Here is a 23,206-nt window from a genome sequence, read left to right as displayed (position 1 = left end):
CAAAATTATTATTTAAAGAGCACATTATTAAAATATCTAACAAAGCTGTAAAATTATTAGGATTTTTACTTAGAACCGGAAAAGATTTTAATAATATAAACACATTAAAATATCTTTACACATCTCTAGTTAGAAGCCAACTAGATTATAATTCTCCAATATGGTCACCTTATCAAATCACTTTCTCAGATTCTATTGAGAGAATTCAGAATAAATTTCTTAGATATATTAATTTTAAGATGAGGTTTTCTACTAATCAATTAAATTATAACAAAATTTTAGACTCGCTTAAATTAACTAAATTGCAAGAACGAAGAACATCGACCGATCTTACGACTTTATATAAAATAATAAAACCAATGTTTGATACCCCTGATCTACTGAAATTGATTTCATTCTTTGTACCACCTAGATTAAGCAGAACGTCTACAATATTTTATTGTCAAAATTCTCGAACGGTAGCTCAATATAACTCACCTATTGTTAGATTACAGAATACCGGGAATGAATATGCATCACATTTTGATATATTTAGTTTATCTCTGCCTAACTTAAAAAATAAAGTGACCAACATATTGTTATCAAAAAGAACAAATCATCTTCAGAAGATTGGGTTGGAATAATTTTAATTTGATTGATTAATGTATTTTGTTATTGTATAATTTCTTTAAAATATACATGTATTTCAAGTAATTAATAATGTGTACAGTACGAGTATATTAATATTTCATACTCGATTATTTTTTTAAATATTTTTATTTTTAAGCACTTTTTATACCACATATATGTAAATGGCAGAAATGCCGTATATAAATAAATAAATAAATGATTCTGCTAGACAGGTTCAAAGATGAACATCGTCATCTCCCTGCTCAGGGAAACGAATTTATTACAAAGGCAATTAATAATATTACTGTCAATATTATTTTCTTTAACAATGCATTTGGGCAAAGGTCCGATGATTATTTTTCTGACAATTTGTTTAATATTCTTCCACATACAATCAAGTAAACTGATAACACACAGTATTTTAAAAAGACATCAAAATTTGCCTGAAAAAAATAGGATAGATGAAATTTAAAAAAATATTTATACGTCATGTCAAATAAGTAAAAAAAAATTTTGAACACTGTTAAGTCCTTTTATGTTTATATGTTTCTTTGGCATATTAAATATTTTACATTGTAAATAAAAATATAAAAAAATGTTTTTTCACGAATTATATTGAAAAATATAATCGCATACATATCCTATAGGATCTAATGCCAAAAAAAGGGTAAACGATTTGGAGACCCAAAATATTGTGTCGCTTGGTTTACGCTAGAGTTGTTCAAAAACATGTTTAAAAAAACTTATAGTTAGAACTGAGACGTAGGGTACACTGCTTCTGTTCGATTTATACAGAAATAAAGAAATTGTTCTTGAAAATTTATATTTAATAAAGAACTTTGACCATAAAAAAGTCACTATTGCTAACACCGTATTCATACAATCTGGTAAGAAAAGGGAATCTCTCTTCTTGGCTAAGTCAGTTCTCACACGTTTTACGACCCCCTTGACAGTTTTTTATAAAGAAAGTTTGTAAGAAATTGTAACTGCTCATTTTTATGATCGTTCTTTTGAACCGTTGATGTTTTTATCCCTTTTCATCGATAAAATATACTTGAGACGAATACCAATAATTGAATACTTAATTTAAATTTTACCCTCCAAAATTAACCACATTCCCGACATTTCACTGCGTACTAAAGCTCGTTTTATATTCAATGCATTGATGTGATACACGTACGAGTATATTAACAATATTTTGAGCTTTTCCGAATGTTGATAGATGAGGACATATTACAACAGAGATTGAGAACATTTTAAAGAAGGAAATATGGAACGAAACGCATTTACAAGACTTACGACCTGTCAGTGGCTGATTGGTGAATAGTGAATGTTACGCAGTATGTAAAGTGGCCACTTAAACCAGCCAACGATAATTTATTAACTTTTTCAATGTCTACAGTATTGTACGAATTAATGGAATAAAATTCATTGTAATCATAAAATACGTTTTTATTGATATTTTGAGTTACGGGTGAAGTACAATCCTATTTTTTTATTTATTTAATAGAATGTATTTTTCTTATTTTGCTTTTATAACAGCCTGAACACGTTTTGGCAAGGAATCAATCAAACATCTGCAATTTTCTTTTATTCTGTCATCTCGAAACCACATGTGAATAACAGCTTCTATCATCATTATCTTGATGGTGCAATCCAATATTTGCATCCTAGATTTATAAATCGCCCACAAATTTTCTATAGGGTTAAAGTCAGGTGAATTTCCAGGCCAGTCTAAAATAAATTATCTTTGCTTCAACTGACTCTGTATCTCTTTTCTGCTTAATAATCTTGCTGACTGCTTCCCGACTTGTTTTGTGATCTTTTTCTGAGTCATGTTCACTTAAGTGTGTTCACTTAAGTTTATGATCTTTGCCCTTTTCCTCGGCGTGATATCCATGATTTAAACCAACTCAAAAATACTGTTTAATATGCAAGCGATTTATAAAATGAGTCCTTTAATGAGAAAATGTAAAAAAGAAAACAAACACCAGTATGAGTTCCCAAAGGATTATGAACTATAAGTCATATTTTTTGGCGCTAAACAACTGTCAAATTGACATATGAGTGTAAAAAATGACAAAACATCCTCTTATTCTATAATTTCGCACAATACTGTGTGTAAATAAAATAAATGAATAAAAATTATTGTAGGTTTTGTTTATAATAAAATAAATAAAACAATTTTGTTTTCAACCACTATTTTAAACTAGCTTCTTTCTCAAGGTATACTTAATTTATGATTTTTTTCCTATTTTATTTTATGTTATCAGTATGCTGCCAATGAAATAAATCGAGTCCTTTTTTCCTTGATTGGATGGTAATGTAAACTGCCTACGTTCGAAACAAGACAGGAGTGGACTAAAAGAAATATTGTTTATTTAATTATTTATTAATTATTTTGAATCAATTTTTTCATTATAAGAAATCCAAGTTGTCATGTATTAAATTTCAACGTGAAGTACTTTAAATTCAATGTGTAAATTGAAATTATGATTATTACATGTAAACTTATAGGTTGGATTAAAAATTATAGGTTAGATTTATACAAATTATTTCATCCACTGGCTAGGCATGTAAACATTGATTTTTTCACCACAGTCGTAAGTCTAAATTTGGATGTTTAGAGATATGAATGCAGTTAAACCACTATTTGAGAGAAAGGGAACTCCAGCTGTTATTTGTGGATACCATATGCTCCAACTAGGGAGAAGACATGAAATTAGTGAAAAACGAATTAATGAAAAACATACAACAGTTTACTTTGGGGAGTGCGATATTTCAGACCAGTTAGTTAAATCGAAAATATTTCATGTCAAAATATCAGTAGACAATTACCTTTTGCTTTTTTGAAAATTTATCAATATCATCATCATCATTATTATCTAACCCCGGTGGTGTAAAGGGTACTGCATTATTGCGCTGAACGCAGTGTAAATCGATTATCTGTTTCATGAAGGAAATGATCAGGCTTAGAATACAGTCCAGGAACATGAAATATTGCACTTTTTTTTAAGTATTGCAGAACTACCTTTTTAATAAACATTTCATGTCGTCCTTCCCAAGAATCGAACCCGAGACCTCAAGCATGGTAGACGAACGCGCTAACCACTACATTACAAGGCGGATTTTTCTCCACTCGGTTGCCTTATTCAGGATTTCGACCTGAAAGCAGCCATAAAATCGAAAGCATTCCTCTGGGATTATTGTTCTATTTACACACAAAATTGTATTTTTAATCCGCCCGGACACAGATGTTCTTTTTCACTGTTGTAATGTCTGTAAATAATATACTTGAAATTATTTTAACGCAAAAGTCTTAAAAAATATCTCTCCGCGTGAAACTTAGGTTAGATTAGCAAATATTGCCGGCATTTCGACAGGGCGAATAAAACTTTATGCCTTTGTCATAAAAACTCACCCTCGTTGTATTTATTTCAGGAAGCCGATATTGCTATTGCATCTATGACGATCACCTCAGAGCGGGAAAGGGTGATAGACTTCAGCAAACCTTTTATGTCTTTGGGGATATCGATCATGATCAAGAAACCGGTGAAGCAGAAACCTGGAGTCTTCAGCTTCCTGAACCCCCTGTCGAAGGAGATATGGGTATGTAAAAATTAACGAGCAATTGTGGAACTCGATCCTATCTCAATTTACATTTTAAAACCACTACAGCAATAGCCAACTGTAGGGTTGAATTTATTTATTTGTTTTTAAAGCGAAATACCTCTTTTCTTCGAATTTTTAGAAAAGGAATAATAGGTACTTTTTTCTCCTTTAGATTAAATTATTTTTTGAGTTTTTATTTGGAGTACCTAACAAAATTAATATTTTGCCACAAATTTATAAATTATCGACTTATTCAATTTTTTTTTAGACTTAAACATATCTTTATAATACGAAAACTGGTAAATTTTAATGAAATAACTGTTTTTATTATTTTTGTAATCCATCGTTTAAAACAATAAAAACTTTCAATTGTTTGTTTTATTATGGTCATTTTTGTGTGGAATCGGGTCGCAATCCCGAGACTAGTATTGCGGACTCACTGATTAGAGGTCCAAAACTCAAATTCTACTTTTCCTCAACTTGATTCCCATTATTTTATGTGAGTTAATTCACAACTTATTAAATATTCCCCCAAATTTGTAATATTTGTGTAAATCTATGAACGCAAAAAAAAATCCTCCCTGAATTACTGAAATAAGACATTCGTATTATATGGAATACTTTTTAAAGGTTTTTATCGCTATAAGAGGCCAATGACATAGTTCAGTTACATTTTGAATGCAGATTTCTACAATAATCTATTTTGTTTTTTTCTATACAGGTCTGCGTGATTTTTAGCTATGTCGGAGTCAGCATAGTTCTTTTTATGGTATCCAGGTTCTCACCATACGAATGGAGAATGATTCAGACTACTGATGGACAACTTCATGATCCGCTATCTCAAGTAGCTACGAATCAGGTTCACGTCTTTCTATTTTAATTAAATATTAATTTAAAAGCACATAAAACTACACAAAAAATTCAACTTGTTTTTTGCGTTGCATCAATTGTTAAGCTTTTCAGGACTTTACAGAAGAACATTATTTGGGAAAAAAATAAACAACAATCATTTTTCTATCTTTAAAATTTGTTTTATTACTTAAGATCTTTATTTTCAAAAATAAAAAATACGAATTTTCGGGTATTTTAAAAATAATTTTTGAAACAGAAAATAAATACGATGCTAACTTATACTTTTTAAAATGGTTCAAAATACGCTTACCTATATTGAGAGAGTTCTTTGAAAACGAGATGTTTTGCACCCTATAGGACAAACGGCACGTATTACGTTACCCTTACAAGTTTGTAAGAAGAACACTCAGCAAACATGACGTGTGTGCTTAATAACAACGTCAATGTAATGTTTTTAAACCCAAAAACTTGTTCTTATGCATTGATGGTTTTATAATAAGAATCGTTGAAATCTGCTTTCAACTGGGTGGTGGTCCCGTGGATAGATCACGGAATCATGGATCAGATGTCTAAGGTTTGAACCTCACTCTACTCATGATGATTTTCATTTTTTAATAGTGAGTTATTTTTAACTCGTCGAAATTGGCCCCAAAATTTTAATATTTGACCAAATCATCAGAACGCAACAAAAAAATATGTATTTAACGATTCGTTAAAATACCTTTTTTTTAAAAATTTTTGCGAAAACTAATGTTCATATAAAATGTATCAAATATTATTTAGTAACACAAATAGGACAACTGTTTGGACTAAGCCGATCCTTTTAAATTCCTACCTCCTAGAAACAATGTTGGTCGATAAATTTTAAACGATCAGTTCCAACAATGGGTGGTATAATAGTTTTAATTGTAGCACTAAAGCTTTGGTGTAATTTGAAAATTTCAGAACACAATGGCCAACGATTTTAGCATTCTTAACTCGCTGTGGTTCTCTCTGGGAGCGTTTATGCAACAGGGTTGTGATATATCACCAAGGTAAGTTAAAATGTTACAATAAACTTATTTAGATACCATCAGAGCTTTAGCGATAGTCCCTTACACAAATCTCGTTAGCGCAAAATTTGTATTTTTCATTTACGCTTTTTTGTAATTTAATGTATAGTGACCAACTAAAACAAAATTTTTAGCCAAAACTGGAACTAAAACCGAACGTTGGTTTCTGTTCTAGTTCCGGCAAAAAGCGAAACTTATTTAATTAAGTTAAAAGTCTAAATTTGTTGGGACAGAGGAAAAAAAAATAAGAAGGGAATATGGAAGTCTAGGCATTTACAGGGCTTATGATCTGTCATTGGCTGGTTTAAGTGACATTCAATATTCTGCCTGTGTATAAGCATGTACATTTTCTCAACTTTTCCATCTGTTGACTTTAGGTCATAGGCTTAATTAGGTCATAAATGCTTTGATTTCCATTTCCCTTTCTCAAAAATGTTTTCTCTGTTGCAACAAATTTAAGTCTAAATAACTCCCTAAAGAGGAAATCCAGCCTGTCTGCAAACATTTAAACATACTCAAAATATTGTTAAAGTTAAAAGTCGTTTCAAAACGCCCCAAATTAGACATTTTTTTATGATTAAACCCTACGATTTTGATGCTAGATTTTCGTCTTGAATAGAGAGATGCTAAATAGAGCAAATTTATGAACAATGATTTTATTGTGGCCGGTGGACTTGTGGTAACGGTTTAGGTTCTCCCAATCGGACTTGTTTCTTCCGGTTTACTAACCAGCTAATGAACTAACATTCTCTGTCACCGCCGATTGAGGGTGACAGACAAATCGACTGTTTATACTTAGATTGCTCTGATGGCAAAAGCAATAAATGTTCATTCTAAAAATAATAAAATAACGCGAGTCTTTTGTAAACAAATAATTTTCAAAAAATAATATAAATACCGTTCACTACAGCTAGAAAAAAAATGGTTTTTGCAATGCGCAGATCTGAAAAGAGGTCACAAGACCTTTATAACTTATCCGGGTAAGTGGGTGAGGGGCTTTCAATGTTAAGCCTACCGAGTTCATTAAAATAAGTGTTAAATAAAATACACCATGAAATAAAAGGCATACTTTAATGAGTAAAATTGTTGATTTTTAGTGCTTTTTGGTTCGTTGTTATGTAATTCATAGAACGTTTATGTGACAGTTATTTAATGCACGCCATAGGAACTTTTACTTATTAACTATAAAATAATTACAAAAATGTAAATACACAATATTTATATATTTATAATGTTTGTTTGTTTATTTGGAAATTCTTGTAATAATCAAAAGAATTTAGAAGAACTAGCCATAAGATCTACCCTAGTACAGCTAAACGTAATCTGACATATCCCGACCACAGGGTATTGGCTGAGCCAAAGTTTAGACAAATTTTAGACAGAAACTGGCCAATACCGAAACTAAAACTTTGGTCGATTACTAGTATTATATTTATTTAGACTTTGCAGCATTTAGTTTCTTACTACTTTATTCCCTACAAAGTCAAACCACCGCACACCTAAGATTGTACGGAGACATATATTCTTGAAACACAGAATTTCACGGTTTTTGGCCTTTGTGAGGTGCCACGATTCGCATCGACATTTGGTTTTCACTGAGTAAAGATCCAATCTCCAGACAGCCTTCTTACTATTGAATGCGGTGCCTGCTAATGCTATCCGCACTCCCAGTTCTTTTTAAATGCTGCTATTTACCACAACACATACTCCCAGGTATTTGAAACTCTTGACCCATTCGACGACTTGGTTTAAAAGAGTCAGGGAATTTTGGGCATCAAAGCACGAAGCGGTACGCAGTACATGGGTTTTCAAACCCATGCATTCATAAAATAACAAATTTACAATTTCAATAAAATAATCGACAATATTTTTCAACAATGTTTGAGTATGTTCAAATGCTTGCAGACTGGCTGGATTTCCTCCCTACGGAGTTGTTCATATTTGAATTTATTTTAACAGAGAGGGAAAACATTTTTGAGTAGGAAATATGAAAGTCTAGGCATTTACAGAGATTACTTGACTTTCATATTCCCTTCTCAAATTTTTTTTCCCTCTCTGTTGAAATAAATTCAGACAATATTTTAGTATATTCAAATATTTGTAGACACAGCTGGACTCATTGAGTTTGAATTTTACGGAACTGGGAATATCTCTATATCTTTACCTAAATTTTATTCATATCAATCAAGATTTTAGCTGTAAAAGTTAAAGAAATGTGGATGTTCAAACATAGACAGAACGGTAAATGTTGGATAAGGCGTAAAGTGTATCGTAAACCAAACAGATCACAAGCCCTTTAAGTGACTAGACTTTCACATTCCATTCTCAAAAATGTTTTTTTTTCTATGTTGCTATTAGTTTATGTTGAAAATGTTTCAAAATTAAACATTGTTGTAGAAAAATGTTTATATCATATTATATTAGCTAAATAATGTAATCCTGGAATCGGAGAGTGTCGTGCATAGTTAGCATATCTGTGCCTATGTTGTACGGCTGTATGCAAATGAGGCTAAATAATAGTTACCCAGTGTATTGTACATTTCGATTTCACATGATTCCTGACTAGGTTGAGATAATCCCTACAAATTATCCTAAATTTCAAGCCCCCGAAGCGTAGGTCTGATTCTCAAAGGATCTACCTACTGACACCTAAAGAGCCTTGGTTGTCTGAGAACCCCTAAACGTTTAATCAGAAAGAAAGAGAATTTAGAAGCTTAAGCATTGTTACAGAGATATCTGTAATTTACTGGTTTAAATGATCTGGATCATTGGACAACGCAGTTTTTATCAGGTCATGGAAAATTTAATGACATATTATTTTTTTTGTTTTTTTAATTTTTTTAAAAGAATAACCCTTAAAATTAGAGAAAGTTAGGGAAAAAATTACCACAACACCCAGACCAATTGACAAAAAGATCTTTCATGGATTCTTTTCTTGCAACTGGCGGGAATCGAACCCGTGACGCCAATTTCACAGTCGGCCGTCTAACCAACTGCGCCACGATTTTTTGTTATTTCCCCTTCGTGCTGCTGCGGATATCCTAAAGCTTCTAGCTACTATCTGTGACCTTGTTATAGGTCTTGTCGGATAAGCAGGTCTGGTGGCTTTTTAAAAGAATCTCAATACTTTTAAAAAGTTTTGTTTTCATTTCAGCGAATTGATCATGTCCAATCAATTTAATCCCGTTCAGTGAAGAATTCCCTTCCCTCTTTTCTTAATCTAATGAAGTGCATATTTTGCACTTCTAAATGACCTTCTTTTAGCACAAAGACGTTCAGGCTACCAGATTACAAAGAGCTCCTTTGGGCAGTTTTTTTGCTAGGCAACGAGAATCATTTCCGTGTATTTGGGCATCGCCAAGGAGACTTATGTCCTCAGATGCGGTGTGCAGTATGTGGCGGGCAAGCTAGGTTTAAGTAATCACTCACACATGGTGTAACATTGACCTTTCTAATTATGCTTAAACATCCAATTGTTTTTTTTTTACAAAAATATGCCGACAAAATAAGTGTAAAATTAAAATTGTTTTATACATACATAATTAATAATAATGTTTCTACCTTTCAAATAGAGGGGAAAATTATGTTCAGAGAGATAGTTCGTTTTACATTCATTTTTATTTCATCTTAATTTTAAACTGATTTTTTAGAATGATTTTTTTGAATATGGTAGAGCGTTTGAATGTTTCTTTTGTAAGAATAAATTTGGTGTTCAAACATCGTAAGTATAGTGAGTATAATGAAGTGAAGTAATTATAATACAAATTGAAATTTAACCAGCTAACGACAGGTCGTGAGCACCTTGATTTCCCGTAGAAGGATTATCCATTTATTTTATTAAACGTTTGAAGCATTTTCTGGAAAGTCAAATACCACAAGAACAAACGAGTTTTGTGGAAGAAAAGGGTACTAGGGAGCACAGCTGATGAAACAAATGCCGGGAATTTTAAGTCCCAATGCTGATGTTTCTTGGACAATTTTTTAGCATTTGATTGCTTTACATAAAATACGTAAGGCAAGTGAAATTTTTGAAGGGAGATAAGAATACCAAAATACCTAGTCAGACTAATTTGAAATCGGAAAAATTCAGACAAGGATGTATTCTCTCTTTAATATATATGGAGAATACATAACGCAGAAAACCTTAGAAGGTTGGGAAGGTGGAATTTTACTTGCTGGTATGAAAATATCTCATCTACGTTATGCAGACAACACAAACCTCTTAGCAGCCAGTAAAAATGAGATTGCAGAATTATTGAAGAAGGTGGAAGCAGCCATTAAGAATTTAGATCTGGATATTAACAGAAGGAAAATCGGTGATTGTCCACCGAAATAACCAGCTAACAATAAACAAATTATTTCTTGATGTAGAGATAGTAAATGAATTTGCATATCTTGGCTCAATTATTATAATGAAAGTGAAATCTCAATTATTATAATGAATGAATGAAATGAAAAATTATAGTGAAATCAGCTATGATAATTTTTATGAAAATATGACGTAGTCGGGGCATATCTAAGTCGACTAACATCTGATTTGTGAAAGCTTTGTAAGAATGGTTGGCAAATGAAAATTTTATTTTATTATTTTTTCAAAGAGCTCAATGTCTCTGGGTATAGAAAAACTGAACTTATATGTTGTGCTATCCTTTATCATTAAAGGAAAGAAGTGTAAATTTCAAAGCCACTACGTACCAACTATTTTTTTTTTTCACGTTGCCTTTATTAAGTTGAAGAAGTTAATGACCTTTAAATAAGCAGTGCTACATGCATGATTGTAAAATTTATCATTTGGTGACTTACATGAAGGACGTCGAAGTTAAAAAATGTTTAAATAATGATAAAAATTATCCAATTTTATATTATAAAATTACAATAAAAACATAAGCTATTGTGATACAAGTAAATACAGTTTTGCTACCATTCGTGTTTGAAATATGGTTATGAGGAAGAATGACAATATCCGACAAAGGCCCTCCATATAATTTTTCAAACTCACAGTGAACACAGTAGGGTTCGATATAATTAAATTCACGATACGACATTGAATATTTCAAAAGAGTAACTAGTTTATTCATAAAAAAAACATTGTTTTTTGTATGAGTGAAACCGAAAGGAAGACCCACAGTCTTGAAAACGGTTTCGGGTTTGTGGGATATGTACTTTCACTGATTAAGGAAAGCGTTGGTCTTATCCGTGTTTCTCCACGGAACCGAGACTCAGGCAATCAGATCAATGAACGAAGGAAAAAAGACGCTTTAAAAATATTGTGCTGGAGAATGCTAAGATGTTATGGACGAAAAAAGAAAGAGTTTGTCCATGCTCGCAAATCATCTTAAATCTTGTCTTATCTTTAATCACAAATAAATCACAAGTAATAATGATCTCCTGTACAAAACAATCAAAACTCTGCCTGTTCGAGGACTACTGTGGCTTTGCATCATTTTGGAACAATTTCATAGTAATACATTCAAGTTTCCTCTCAAACATAACCATAATACACGCTTCACGTCTAATGATGGCTTGGTAGTACCAAAAGTATGTAATAAATATGGAAATAGAACTCTCAAATATTTAGTACCTAGAATTTTAAATTTATTACCAAAAGAACTTTAATTTAACTCACATTGTAACAAGAGCAAAATAAGAGAGTGGCTACTCGATCAAGAGTTTATATATGAATAGTAGCTTAGGTGTAAATATTTTATTTTTTCATACATTTTCTTGTATTTAAAAAATAAATTTATATATTATTATTTGTATAAACATGTTTATTCTGATCTTTCCGGCTGTTAATTTTTATATGTTATTCATAATATTATTTACATTTTTTATAAATGTAAATAATATTATTAAGTCAGTATAAATATAATCTTCACCAACAAGCTACAAAAAGTGGCTTGGTGGGATTATAGTTTTAGTAAAAATATAACAAGTGAAATTTTTTTAAATTGTAAAAATGTATAATTATACTATTAAATCAAATAAATTAAATTAAAATAAAAGATTGAATTATCAATTTTATGTCCACAAAGAATTCTACATTTCTTTGGCCATATCTCGAGATGAAAATGTGCGAACCTCGAGAGGACTGTCATGATAGGCAGCGTGCCTGGAAGAAGACCGAGGGGTAGTTTCCCCATAAAATGGACCAACCAACCTTATAACGGAGGCTGCCAATAGGGAAATACCATATGCTACTAATATCAAAAAATATATAAATTGATTCAGAATAATTAATTCAATTTTCAAAATCAATATGGATATTGTAGAGAAATGTTATCATGTATAAATTTAAGAAATATTTTTTTAAGACATTCATCACTTGAAAAACGTGACATGTTTGGCCTTCATAGTTGTGACGTCAAGATTCGTAATAATGTTATAAGCAAATTCGAATGGTCAGAAACAAATAAACATGAATCAAAAATCATAAACTATAATATTCTGATTTTAAAATAACAATACATAAACAAAAAAGACGAATATTGAATGTACATGAATCAACCAACTTTATTAATTGAAAAATCATCAATATGTTTCCAACTCTAATCCATTTTCCTAAAGAAAATCTAGCCTTAAACCCTCATCACTAAATATTTGAAATTCTTAACCAATAGCCTTTCGGGTAATTTTTGTGATATTTTGATGAAAATACTAATAATATTTCTACTTAGATTCAGTATGAATTCTGTAAAAAATGTTCAATTAAAATGCTTGAATAGGTGTATTATGAATTTTTTAATCGAATGCAGTGTATCTGAAATCAAATTTCAAAAAAATAAGTTTTTTTTGTGTAAATGAACTTCATTTCTTATATTGCTTCTTACAACAACCCAATCTTACAACTCAACCTTTAAAATTTTTTCAATGTTTATATGAACTAAACACTTACACAATTTCAATATTTGAGTCTGTCCAAATGTTCGTAGACAAAAGACTGGATTTCACCCCCCCGGGAGTCATTAAGATTAACAAATTACAACAGGGATGGAGAATACCTTAAATAAGGGAATATTGAAGTCTAGGCATTTACAGAGCTTATGACCTGTCAACTGGTCCAAAAACCGACTGGTCCAAGAAGAAGTTTAAAAATTGAAAAATTGTTTTCAGGCGTTGCCTAGTATGTGAAATAATTCAGTCAGTTGAATCTCTACACAACAATAAAGGTTTCAGCTCTTTAACTTCACTATAATCAACAAATGGAAGAATTGAAGAAATTTGGATGTTCAAACATAGGCAAAATGGTGAATGTTACACAGTGTGTAAAGTGGCCACATAAACCAGCCAATGACAGGTCATAAGCTCTGTAAATGCCTAGACTTCCATATTCCCTTTTTTAAGGTATTCTCCATCCCTGTTGTAACTTATATAATTTATCAAAGATGTTGTATATTGAGTTTTTCCCTAAACATTTTTAGGTGGAACAACATTTTAATTTTAATAATAAATAAATAAACAGCTTTATTCCACTTTTATTTATAATTTTTTACCAGTTACCCGTCTAACGACGGTGGTTACGGCGAAACCCGTTCACTGGTTAAAATTATAAATAAAACTAAATAGGTATTTTTCTTATCATAAACATAGGGGATTTATATAATTGATGATATAAATATAATTCGGGTTGTAATTCCGTGGCTATTGTTGAGGACTCAAAAATAAGAAGTCCGGGGTTTAAATCCCAATCTACTCCAATTTGATTTTCATTTTCTAATAGTGAGTTATTTACAACTCGTTGAAAATGGCGACCAAAATGGAAATATTTGGGTAAATTATAAAAACTTTAATTTTTTTTAAATTTTTAAATAATAGCACTTAGGTTCATTTGCCAATTTTATGTATCCTTATTGAACCTCCGAAAGTAAAACAAAATACTAAATTCATTTATCACTCTGTTTATTGGTTGCACAAACTAATTTAGGCATTGAGTAAAATATTTGCATGTATTCTGTTTTGTAATGTGTTGATATTGAATGTCACACCTGTAAACATTTAATACAAAATATTAATCACGGATTGAATAACAACGTCAAATTTGACATTTTATCAATGGTTGGCAGCTAAAATATCTTAATTAAACATTTCAGTCACATTACAGTTTTAAACGTGTTTGAACAACAGACATTTTATAAAAAGGGAATAATGACATAAACAATTGCTTATAACCACTGAGGTATTTATGTATATTAATGCTTTCAACTATGATTATTATTTGATAAAACAAACAATACGTAAAAACTTGTGTCGTAAAAACGTGAGATTATTTGAATGTTAATTAAGATAAATAGGCTGTTAGCTAAAGAATATTTTTTAATGCAGAATATTTTTACTTTACCCTTTTTACATCACCCTCTGTTACAGTACTAATTATATTTAGTTTAGTTAGAGAGTATTGTTTAGTGATTAAATTTATCAAAATCAAGAGGGAAAACATTTTTGAGTAGCAAATATATCATTTCCAGGGCTTATGACTTTCATTGGCTGTTTTCACGAAAATATTATCTCTTTTAAAATGGTTTTACCTCTCTGTTGCAATAAACTTTAAATTCAAAATTTTCCTTTACAATAAAATATATTCTGTTTGTTATTTTATATTTCTTTTAAGCTAAAAGATTAACGTACGTTTTGTATTTTTGGAAGTAACATTGTTCAAACCAGCTATAATGTATTTTTATAACGAAAGTTATTCATTTTTAAGGCTGTAAAAATATGTTATCCAACTTTTTTCTTTAATTTAATAATTATAAAAAATTATCACATGTTTTTGTTCTATTAAGTATTTTGTATAAATTTAACTAAACAGCCAAGCTCAATGAAGAACTTCAGCCATACGGGAAATTGGATACAATAAATGTTTTCTTGCGCGCGGAAAAAATCGGAGCATTAAATATAAGAAAGAAATAATAAAAAATATTGGAGTAAAAACGAACCACTTTAAATGACGTCACTGGTTCATATGAAACAATTAATGATAAGAGAGTTTTGGAAGATTTCCGATTTGCTTGCGAACCAATGGGCGGAACTGATCAACAGTAAGCGGAAGAGAGCCTATGACGTCATACGCAAAGTAATTTCAGAAATACAAAACTTTAAAAAATCATCACGCTGATAATACAATATAAAATAATTGAAAAAATATATTTTTGGCTTAGTTCAATAGTCTGGTAAAATAAAAAAAATAAAAAACCACAGAAATTCCTCATTATTAAACGTATTATTGAAAAATGCGCCTGATGTCTAACACTATCTCAGTTTGAGGTTGATGGCCTGATCAATTTTTCTTCATTCCTTAGATCTATCTCTGGGCGCATAGTTGGCTCCGTCTGGTGGTTCTTTACTCTGATCCTCATATCCTCGTACACTGCCAACTTGGCTGCATTTCTTACCGTGGAAAGGATGGTTGCTCCAATCAACTCCCCCGAAGACCTGGCATCACAGACTGAAGTTCAGTATGGAACCCTATATCATGGATCTACCTGGGATTTTTTCAGGGTAAGACGTCTTTAATATTAATTTGTTGGTTCAAAAATCTTAGATTCCTAACTATTTATTAATGTTACAATTGTAGGCCAGATGTTTTGAGTTTGTCCAATTTTTTTTAGAAAAGGACTGGATTCATACTCCTAGGGAGCTGTTAATATTAATATATTACTACTGAAATGATTAAAATTTTAGAGAAGTTAAATAGAAGTCTTGAAGTCATACAAGTCTAGGCAGCACTTGTCTACAAAAATTTGAACAGACTCAAAACATAGTTGATAAATCCACCAGGTCCAAGAAACAGTATAAAATCAAACATCATCATTGGCGGCCTCCGTGGTGTAGTGGTCAAGACGCTTGACTCACGCTCGGAAGGTTCCGGGTTCGATTCCCGGTGAGAACACAAAAATTAAAATGTGATTTTTCTCAAGCCTGGGTGTTCCGTGATGTAATTCACCACTGTAATTGGGCCTCCTGGCCTGTTGTGGTGCAAAAATAAAATGAAAATGAAAAAAATGAAAAATAATAAAAAACACGTAAGAAAATTAATTAAACTATAATAACATGCGATACCATAGAACAACAATCCAGAAAAACAAAGAAGAAATAATAAAATTCTACAGAAGATATCATTTTAAAAATTACTATATAAATATTAAAATACAAATTTAGTTACATACATCATTTTAAATTTACATCTTTAGATCTTTACATCTCCCAAACTGAGCGAACGGTATATGACCAATCCAGCTCCATTTCTGCAACTGCAACCTCGTGGCTACATCGCTGACCTTGAATCTTGCTCTTATCCATGAATAAGTTCTAGAATACCCAGCATTCTCCTTTCCATAGCTTTTTGTATTACTGATAAAATGCGTGTAATTTTTTTTTTTTTTTTATAAATTTACATTAGTCCACAAACTTAACTTTTTTTGCTATGCCGTTATGCTCAATTAATATTTTTGATAATGTGATATCGTGCGAAGCAAACTATTTTGAACTCAATAATATTTTTCGATCGTTGATATAAATTACAGTCTGATTCGTAACATTTTTGGGGTATTTTCACAAAATTTCAGTATGTAAACTCATAAATATAATGTGCCATTCGAACTTTTTTATCGACCTTTTAAGTTCACCAATAAAATTCTGATTGAAAGTAGACGTCAACGCATCAACTTTTAGATAAACGATTTGAGACAATACTTAACAATCACTTTAAAAACTTTGGGTTTTCTGACTTTATAAATGTTTTTCGTAACTTTGTTTTTTTATTATTCTGAATAATATGTAAATTATTTTCTTGTATTTGTGGAATGCTTGTCTCGATGGAGGTTTTTCTTACACAAATAAGGCCATTTATTTTTCTTGTATTTATTTTTTTGTCATATTTATTTTATTCTCACATCATACTTAATTCATAATATATATTATCAACTCGCCACATATAAATTTATTTTTAATGGTAATTTATTAAAAACATTAAACGTGCATTAGTTGATTGCAGAGACTTGTATTCCGCATAAAATTTTAGGTTATATTCACGATTTTACTATATCACTATTGTAATTACTTATTCGGATAGGAATTTAATGGAGAAAACTATTTTTTTTTCTAGTAACGAAACGTTTTTTTTCGTGAAAAATGAAAGTATAGTTGTGGTAAAGTGGGATTTGAACCTCGAACTTTTGACCTGTGAGTCCACAATACTACCACGGGACCACAACCCGGTTAAAAACATTTTTTAAAACATAACAATATAAAAACATCATGTACTAACATATTATACTGAACTAGTATGTCATGTACTAGTAAATAATACACGTATGCAATTGTTTCCAAACTGGTTTATTCAGGAAGTGTTGAAATGGTTAATTTTTTTACACAAAAAAATATACTTACAAACATGTTTAAGTTTTTACTTTAAAATATGTTATGACTTGTCTGATAAAAAGAAAGAAAATCATATGATGATGCTTAGAGTAATAACTCACTTGAGAAGCCGTTTAGCTCTATAGTTCGGATTTTAGTTTAACAACAAACTCGTCCTGAGTACTTACAGCCTGTTGCATTGTATAAACTGTAGTTGACTTCGTGGTTGAAAATAGTAGAATGTTTTTCTCCGTCTAGGCGACTCTATTGGCCAGTAACGAGTTATTACTCTAAACTATGATACCATTTTAAAACACCGTTCTTTCAAAATTGGGCCATTAAAAAAAAAATAAAGAACAGATGCCATTCATAACAGTTTTGCAAATCTTTGAATGATTCCTTTTCGACATTGGATATTATTTTTTTTTATATTCATTTTATTTTTATTCTTAAATATGTGATTTTGAAAGAACGGCTTTTTAAAATGTGAAAATCATATGATTTCCTAATTTTTTTATCATACTACAGCCTTAATTACCGGAATAAGCTTACATATAAAGTACTCCTAATTGAGAAAACGCGGTATCTAACGATAGTAAGTCTGTAGTCTTTAAAATTGACTTACCATTGAATAAAAAAATGTTTTCATGTTAGAGTATTTTTGCATGTAAAATTCAAAATAATAAGTACACGTAAATAATTCGTATTTTACAAAGATTATCCGAAGCTTTTATCTTGAGGTTTTTCCATTTTCTTTTCTCTAGAAAATCCAAATCCCTATGGATTTAGCCTTAAAACCAGAATAGAATGTTTTTTTAAATATGTCTTATCCTATATAAATACATAATACATTATTTCCTTTTTAACTTTTAATACCAACTGAAATTTTAGTACAAAAAACCTTATGTGCTTTAAAAAACAAACTCCTTTATAAGACTTAAATGACATTTTCTAAAATAAAATTCACATGCTTTAAAAAAATATCTTAATAATTAAAAAAACATACGTGTCATTTTAAAATGTATTTACATCAAAGAATTTTCTCTTATTAAATATAACTAAACAAAATACCTAAAATGTTTGAAAAGGGTTTGATGATAGTTAAGTCCAATTTAGGTCTGTAAAAGGAGTAGTAGATGTGTGAGATCTATTAACATTGGCAAACCGTATTCTCATTTGTTAGGAATCCTTTAATTTTCTTCCTCGCTCTCAATAAAGACCATGAGCCTCTAAAGATTAGTTTTGAATTAACATGATTTGGATTCGATCGGAATCAGTGCTATGCCCGAAAGGGTTTAGCTCTTAATTCGTTAGTCTGATGTGTTTCTAAAAAACAAAACTATTCAATCCGAGTGAATGTATCAATTGATTTTCCATTGAAAAACAATCGCAACGACAGTTTTATTTACACATTTAATTTATTTGTTTATCTTTTGATTCTATCCTAAATCCCTCTTAGAAATATTTTAATGTAAATAGTTTAAAAACACAATGTTACTTTCTTATTTCTATTTTAAATACGAAATCTTAAAAATACAAACGACAAAAAAATGTTTTTGGGCTCTGTAATAAGTACTACTATGTTTAAAACATTTTTTTTTTATTAATTTTTTATTTATTTTATTTATTTATTTTGTTCTATGTAACAAAGTCTAATATATATTTAAAACACAATATTTACATCTATACTTATTCTAACATTATTTATCACTATTATACACTTAATATCCTAATTTAAAATATTAACTGTTTCATATGTACATTTTCACTAATTATATTCACTATTTACACTATGTACCATTTAATATTTTTCACAAATATACTTTTCACATTTAATTTTAAATATATTTACATTAATTTCATTTTTTATGCTTTCTGGCATTTCTTCAAATAGTTGTATTCCCTTGTACATAAGGCAGTTCTGGGACATTGCTTTTGATTTCTTTTCCAGTCTTATATTTTTAGATATTTAGTCATTTAAGAAACACAACTATGGTTTTCGAAGAGCTTTCCTCCCATCAAAAGGTGGCATTAAACCAAGGAGTGCTCTTCCGAAACTTAAAATTAACGTTAGTAACGCTAAAAACAAAGTTGTTTCTGATTCAACCAATAGTGTATATAATATTTATTTTTCTCCATTTCTGTTTAGATGTGTATATGTATAGTTCACAGCTTAACAGAAACGGAGAACTTAGGTTGTTTTGACAAATCCAAACGATTCTTCATCTGACCATTTTTGGTGATTTTAGCGTTCACAAATCACTCTCTACAGCAAGATGTGGGAATACATGAACTCTCGCAAGCACGTATTCGTCCGCACATACGATGAAGGCATACGGAGAGTCCGAACGTCTAAAGGAAAATACGCCCTGCTAATGGAATCCCCTAAAAATGACTACACGAATGAGAGGCAGCCCTGTGATACCATGAAAGTGGGACGTAACTTAGACGCCAAAGGATTCGGAGTTGCTACGCCGTTAGGATCGCCATTGAGGTATTATTATTTTTATTATATGTAGATATTTTTTGTAGCGCCATTTTTGTGAAAATCGTCTCAAAAGCACTGAACAGTAAGTGTACTAACACGTCTTGCAGCTACATGGACAGTTGGAAATATAGTTCCTCGTTTCCTAATAAAAGATTGAAGCAAAATTTTAAAGCAACTTATCCCAATTTACAACATATTTTAAACTGCAAGCTACAGTTGGAGAGAGGAACTGTATTCCACGCCCAACCTATCGGTGGCTGGGCGTAAACTTTTACTCACTAGATTTTCTCTAAACCTTTGTTTGAGATTTCCATAATTAAAAAGTAAAAAAAGTAATTAAATAAATGTTATATCTTTGTGTAAATTCGAATATAAGTATCCGTATGTGCTAATGAAATTTATTGCAGATTTTATTGTTCCAGATATATAACTGTAAATTCTTTTCAATAGTATTTACTGTTTTATTTTTCTGTTTTAATGCTTTGTTTTTGTATTGTTATTTGAGTATTGATGTGATATTATTTTTCCTCATTTTTGATTTCCTCGCATTATGCCATAACATTATTAATTCTGGTTTTTGTTTTATTCTTCAACTTACAAACTTTATATTATTTATCCATGTATAATATGAAACGTCTATTTTTTGTTTTATAAATAATATAAAATGCAATAAATCAGTTAAGTTTCTAGGATTTTGTGTCACATTTCAGAGATAAAGGAGTGCGAAAATTTCAATAAAAATGTTTTATTTTGACCTATGTATTCTTGATTGTTCATTGATGATTCGTTTACATATTGTTAAAAACACTCGTTTTCTCGCATTTTCATTCTTACTAAGTTGGCGTGTTCTACATTATTCTTTTAGGCAAAGCATAAAAGGAATAACGGATTTTCTCCACGTGTAAATGTGTACATATTTTCTCTCACGATGGTTGTCGCTGAGCTAATTAAATTTGTTCCCCCGACTTTATAACTGTAGATAAGAGTGTGGTGGTGTTTTGTGTCAAAAGTTAGCTCTTTGATGAAATTTCTATACTAAGAAAATGAACATCCTACTTCTGCCTTACGTAAGCACTTACACCACTCTGCCTCTAATTACAAAAAGTTAAAACTTCTTAAGTAAATTTTTACACCGAACCTCCGTATGATCTTTCAGGAATGTTAATTTTATACACAAAACAAAACATGTAATATGAGGTTTATTAAGTTGTATTTAATGTGTACGATATAAATTATAGATTTAACTACACGTTTCCTTACATTTTTGCCACTTTGTTTGTATGCATTACTAAAAAAATAACAATCTAATGCTCTTAAATTAAAACATTATAATGTTAAAAGGAACGCAATCGATTTTCTTTTACGTCTTATAAAATTCTTTACGTTCGTTTTTATACATGTCTCTACAACTCCCAAGTCGCCGTTAATAATAAAGTAATATAAGTTATATGTGTGTTTTCTCGGGTGTGAGAATTTGTCAAAGAACGGATAATTTATATCGTTTATAAACCAACCGTGCTCCGGATCGCTGTAAAAATTTTACCGTAAAGTTGGAACTCGTGAATTATATCGACAACCGATATAAGCGTTGGGTATTTGCCATAAAAATTTTCCCGGACTCAAAATAAATCCTCGATTTAAAATAATAATCACGAATACTCATAAAACATTTTTAATTGGTGAGCATACGCGTATAATTAATTTGCAGCAGAAAAATCGAAGTGGTTAACAGCACGATCACCCTGTTAAACTTTTATTGAATATGTTTCGTAAGTAAAAAACTTAATAGAAAGTTTAACTGTTTTAAGGTTTTCTAGTAAAAGCGCTGCGTATTGAATGAATATAATATATTATGTTTACCTTTTGTATTGAACCAACAAATTTACATTGGCGTATTTCACTAACAAGCTATGTTTGCTGACGTTTCCTTAAATTTGCGACTCGCTGCATGTTTGGCTTTGCGAATATTTGTAAGGATTATGATAAATAATACATATTTTTGTGTATGTATATGGTGTAACAGGCGATAATTTATTTATTGGAGAAAAATACAACTGTTTTTATTTGAATAATAATTATTACTATGATAAATTAATACTCTTTTATTTCTAGATGTGTCGGGCAGTGGAAGGTGGTTCGCCGCTAGTGCGAAACCAACAATGATGTTCTTTATTTCTGTCTCTTGTTCTAGGGATGGGATTAATCTAGCAGTGCTCTCCCTCAAGGAAAACGGCGAGCTGACCAAGTTGACTAACAAGTGGTGGTACGACAGAACTGAATGCAAACATGGGGACAAACAAGTATGTAACTCATCTCGATATTAATCTTCCTGTTAGGGTCATAACTCACCCCGCTACTGTTCCCAGCGTGAAGGACAAAACCCACGATTCAGATATTATTTTGTAAGCCGGCTTTGTTTCATTGCCAAACAATCTGGTAAAACCGTATTATAGAGTATTAAAAGATATTCCCGTTTTATTAATTTAATTAAAAATACAGTGAATGTCCCATATGTAAACATTTTTTTTGAGCAAGTAGAAATTACAAAACTCTCAAGCAATCTATCACAACAACCTTTTACTCTCTGATAAAAAATACGATAATCTAAAAATGAATCGAAAAGTCAAATCATATCACATGAAATACTGTGTTTTGAATGTAAGTATTTATTGAGATTTGTTTGTTTTTTTTAAGTATTAAAATAAGGGAATTTCGTGGCGCCACAAAGTCGTCCCTGAGTAACGCTACTTCGCGTCACTTGACATAAACTTCCTCTTTTTTATTATGGTTTCTCAGTTACGCCCCAATGCACAACATTTGCGGTAAAATTAAAAGTGATCCAAGTTATTTCAAATATTGGAATTTGCTTAGAATTATTCCAACGTACGACCTTGTTAAATTTATTCAAAATAAATCAACCCTATAAAATAATAGGAAGCTAACTTTCTCATAATAACTTTCTCGCTTCTTCGCTTCCGGCATACACGTCAGCAAAATAGTTTCCATTACAGCAATTATGTAATATGTTATATTTATTTTTCCGTACCTAAACGGATGAAGAATACAGTTCTGGGCGAAATAGAACCAGAATCCTAGACAAGTGTTTTTTACTCAATAGCCACACATTCATGTAAAATTTCTGGAGAAGGAAATCGAGTTGAGATAAGTCCATCTAGTGGTGTACCAGTGGCGAGCGGTGAGTTTTTAAATAAGTAAGCCATGAAAATTCTGATAAAAT

The 23,206-nt window shown here is 30.7% G+C and overlaps 1 protein-coding gene across 2 annotated transcripts in view; it reads left to right on the top strand.

Annotated features, from left to right (window-relative positions):
• The window catches only part of LOC148271329 (glutamate receptor 1-like), a 119,401-nt gene that overhangs the window by 83,330 nt on the left and 12,865 nt on the right, over window positions 1-23,206 (top strand). For both annotated transcript variants that reach the window (XM_088241521.1, XM_088241522.1), the window contains exons 5-10: window positions 4,051-4,218; window positions 4,943-5,080; window positions 6,019-6,107; window positions 15,422-15,620; window positions 19,730-19,974; window positions 22,160-22,268. In XM_088241521.1, the coding sequence (XP_088097647.1) occupies window positions 4,051-4,218; window positions 4,943-5,080; window positions 6,019-6,107; window positions 15,422-15,620; window positions 19,730-19,974; window positions 22,160-22,268 (948 nt within the window). The remainder of the gene's footprint in view (window positions 1-4,050; window positions 4,219-4,942; window positions 5,081-6,018; window positions 6,108-15,421; window positions 15,621-19,729; window positions 19,975-22,159; window positions 22,269-23,206) is intronic.

This window comes from Micrasema longulum, unplaced genomic scaffold (genome assembly GCF_059751315.1).
Source record: "Micrasema longulum isolate JH-2025_06_02 unplaced genomic scaffold, ASM5975131v1 h1tg002928l, whole genome shotgun sequence".
NCBI classification, from domain to species: domain Eukaryota; kingdom Metazoa; phylum Arthropoda; class Insecta; order Trichoptera; family Brachycentridae; genus Micrasema; species Micrasema longulum.
This window is presented reverse-complemented; position numbering and strand designations above follow the sequence as displayed.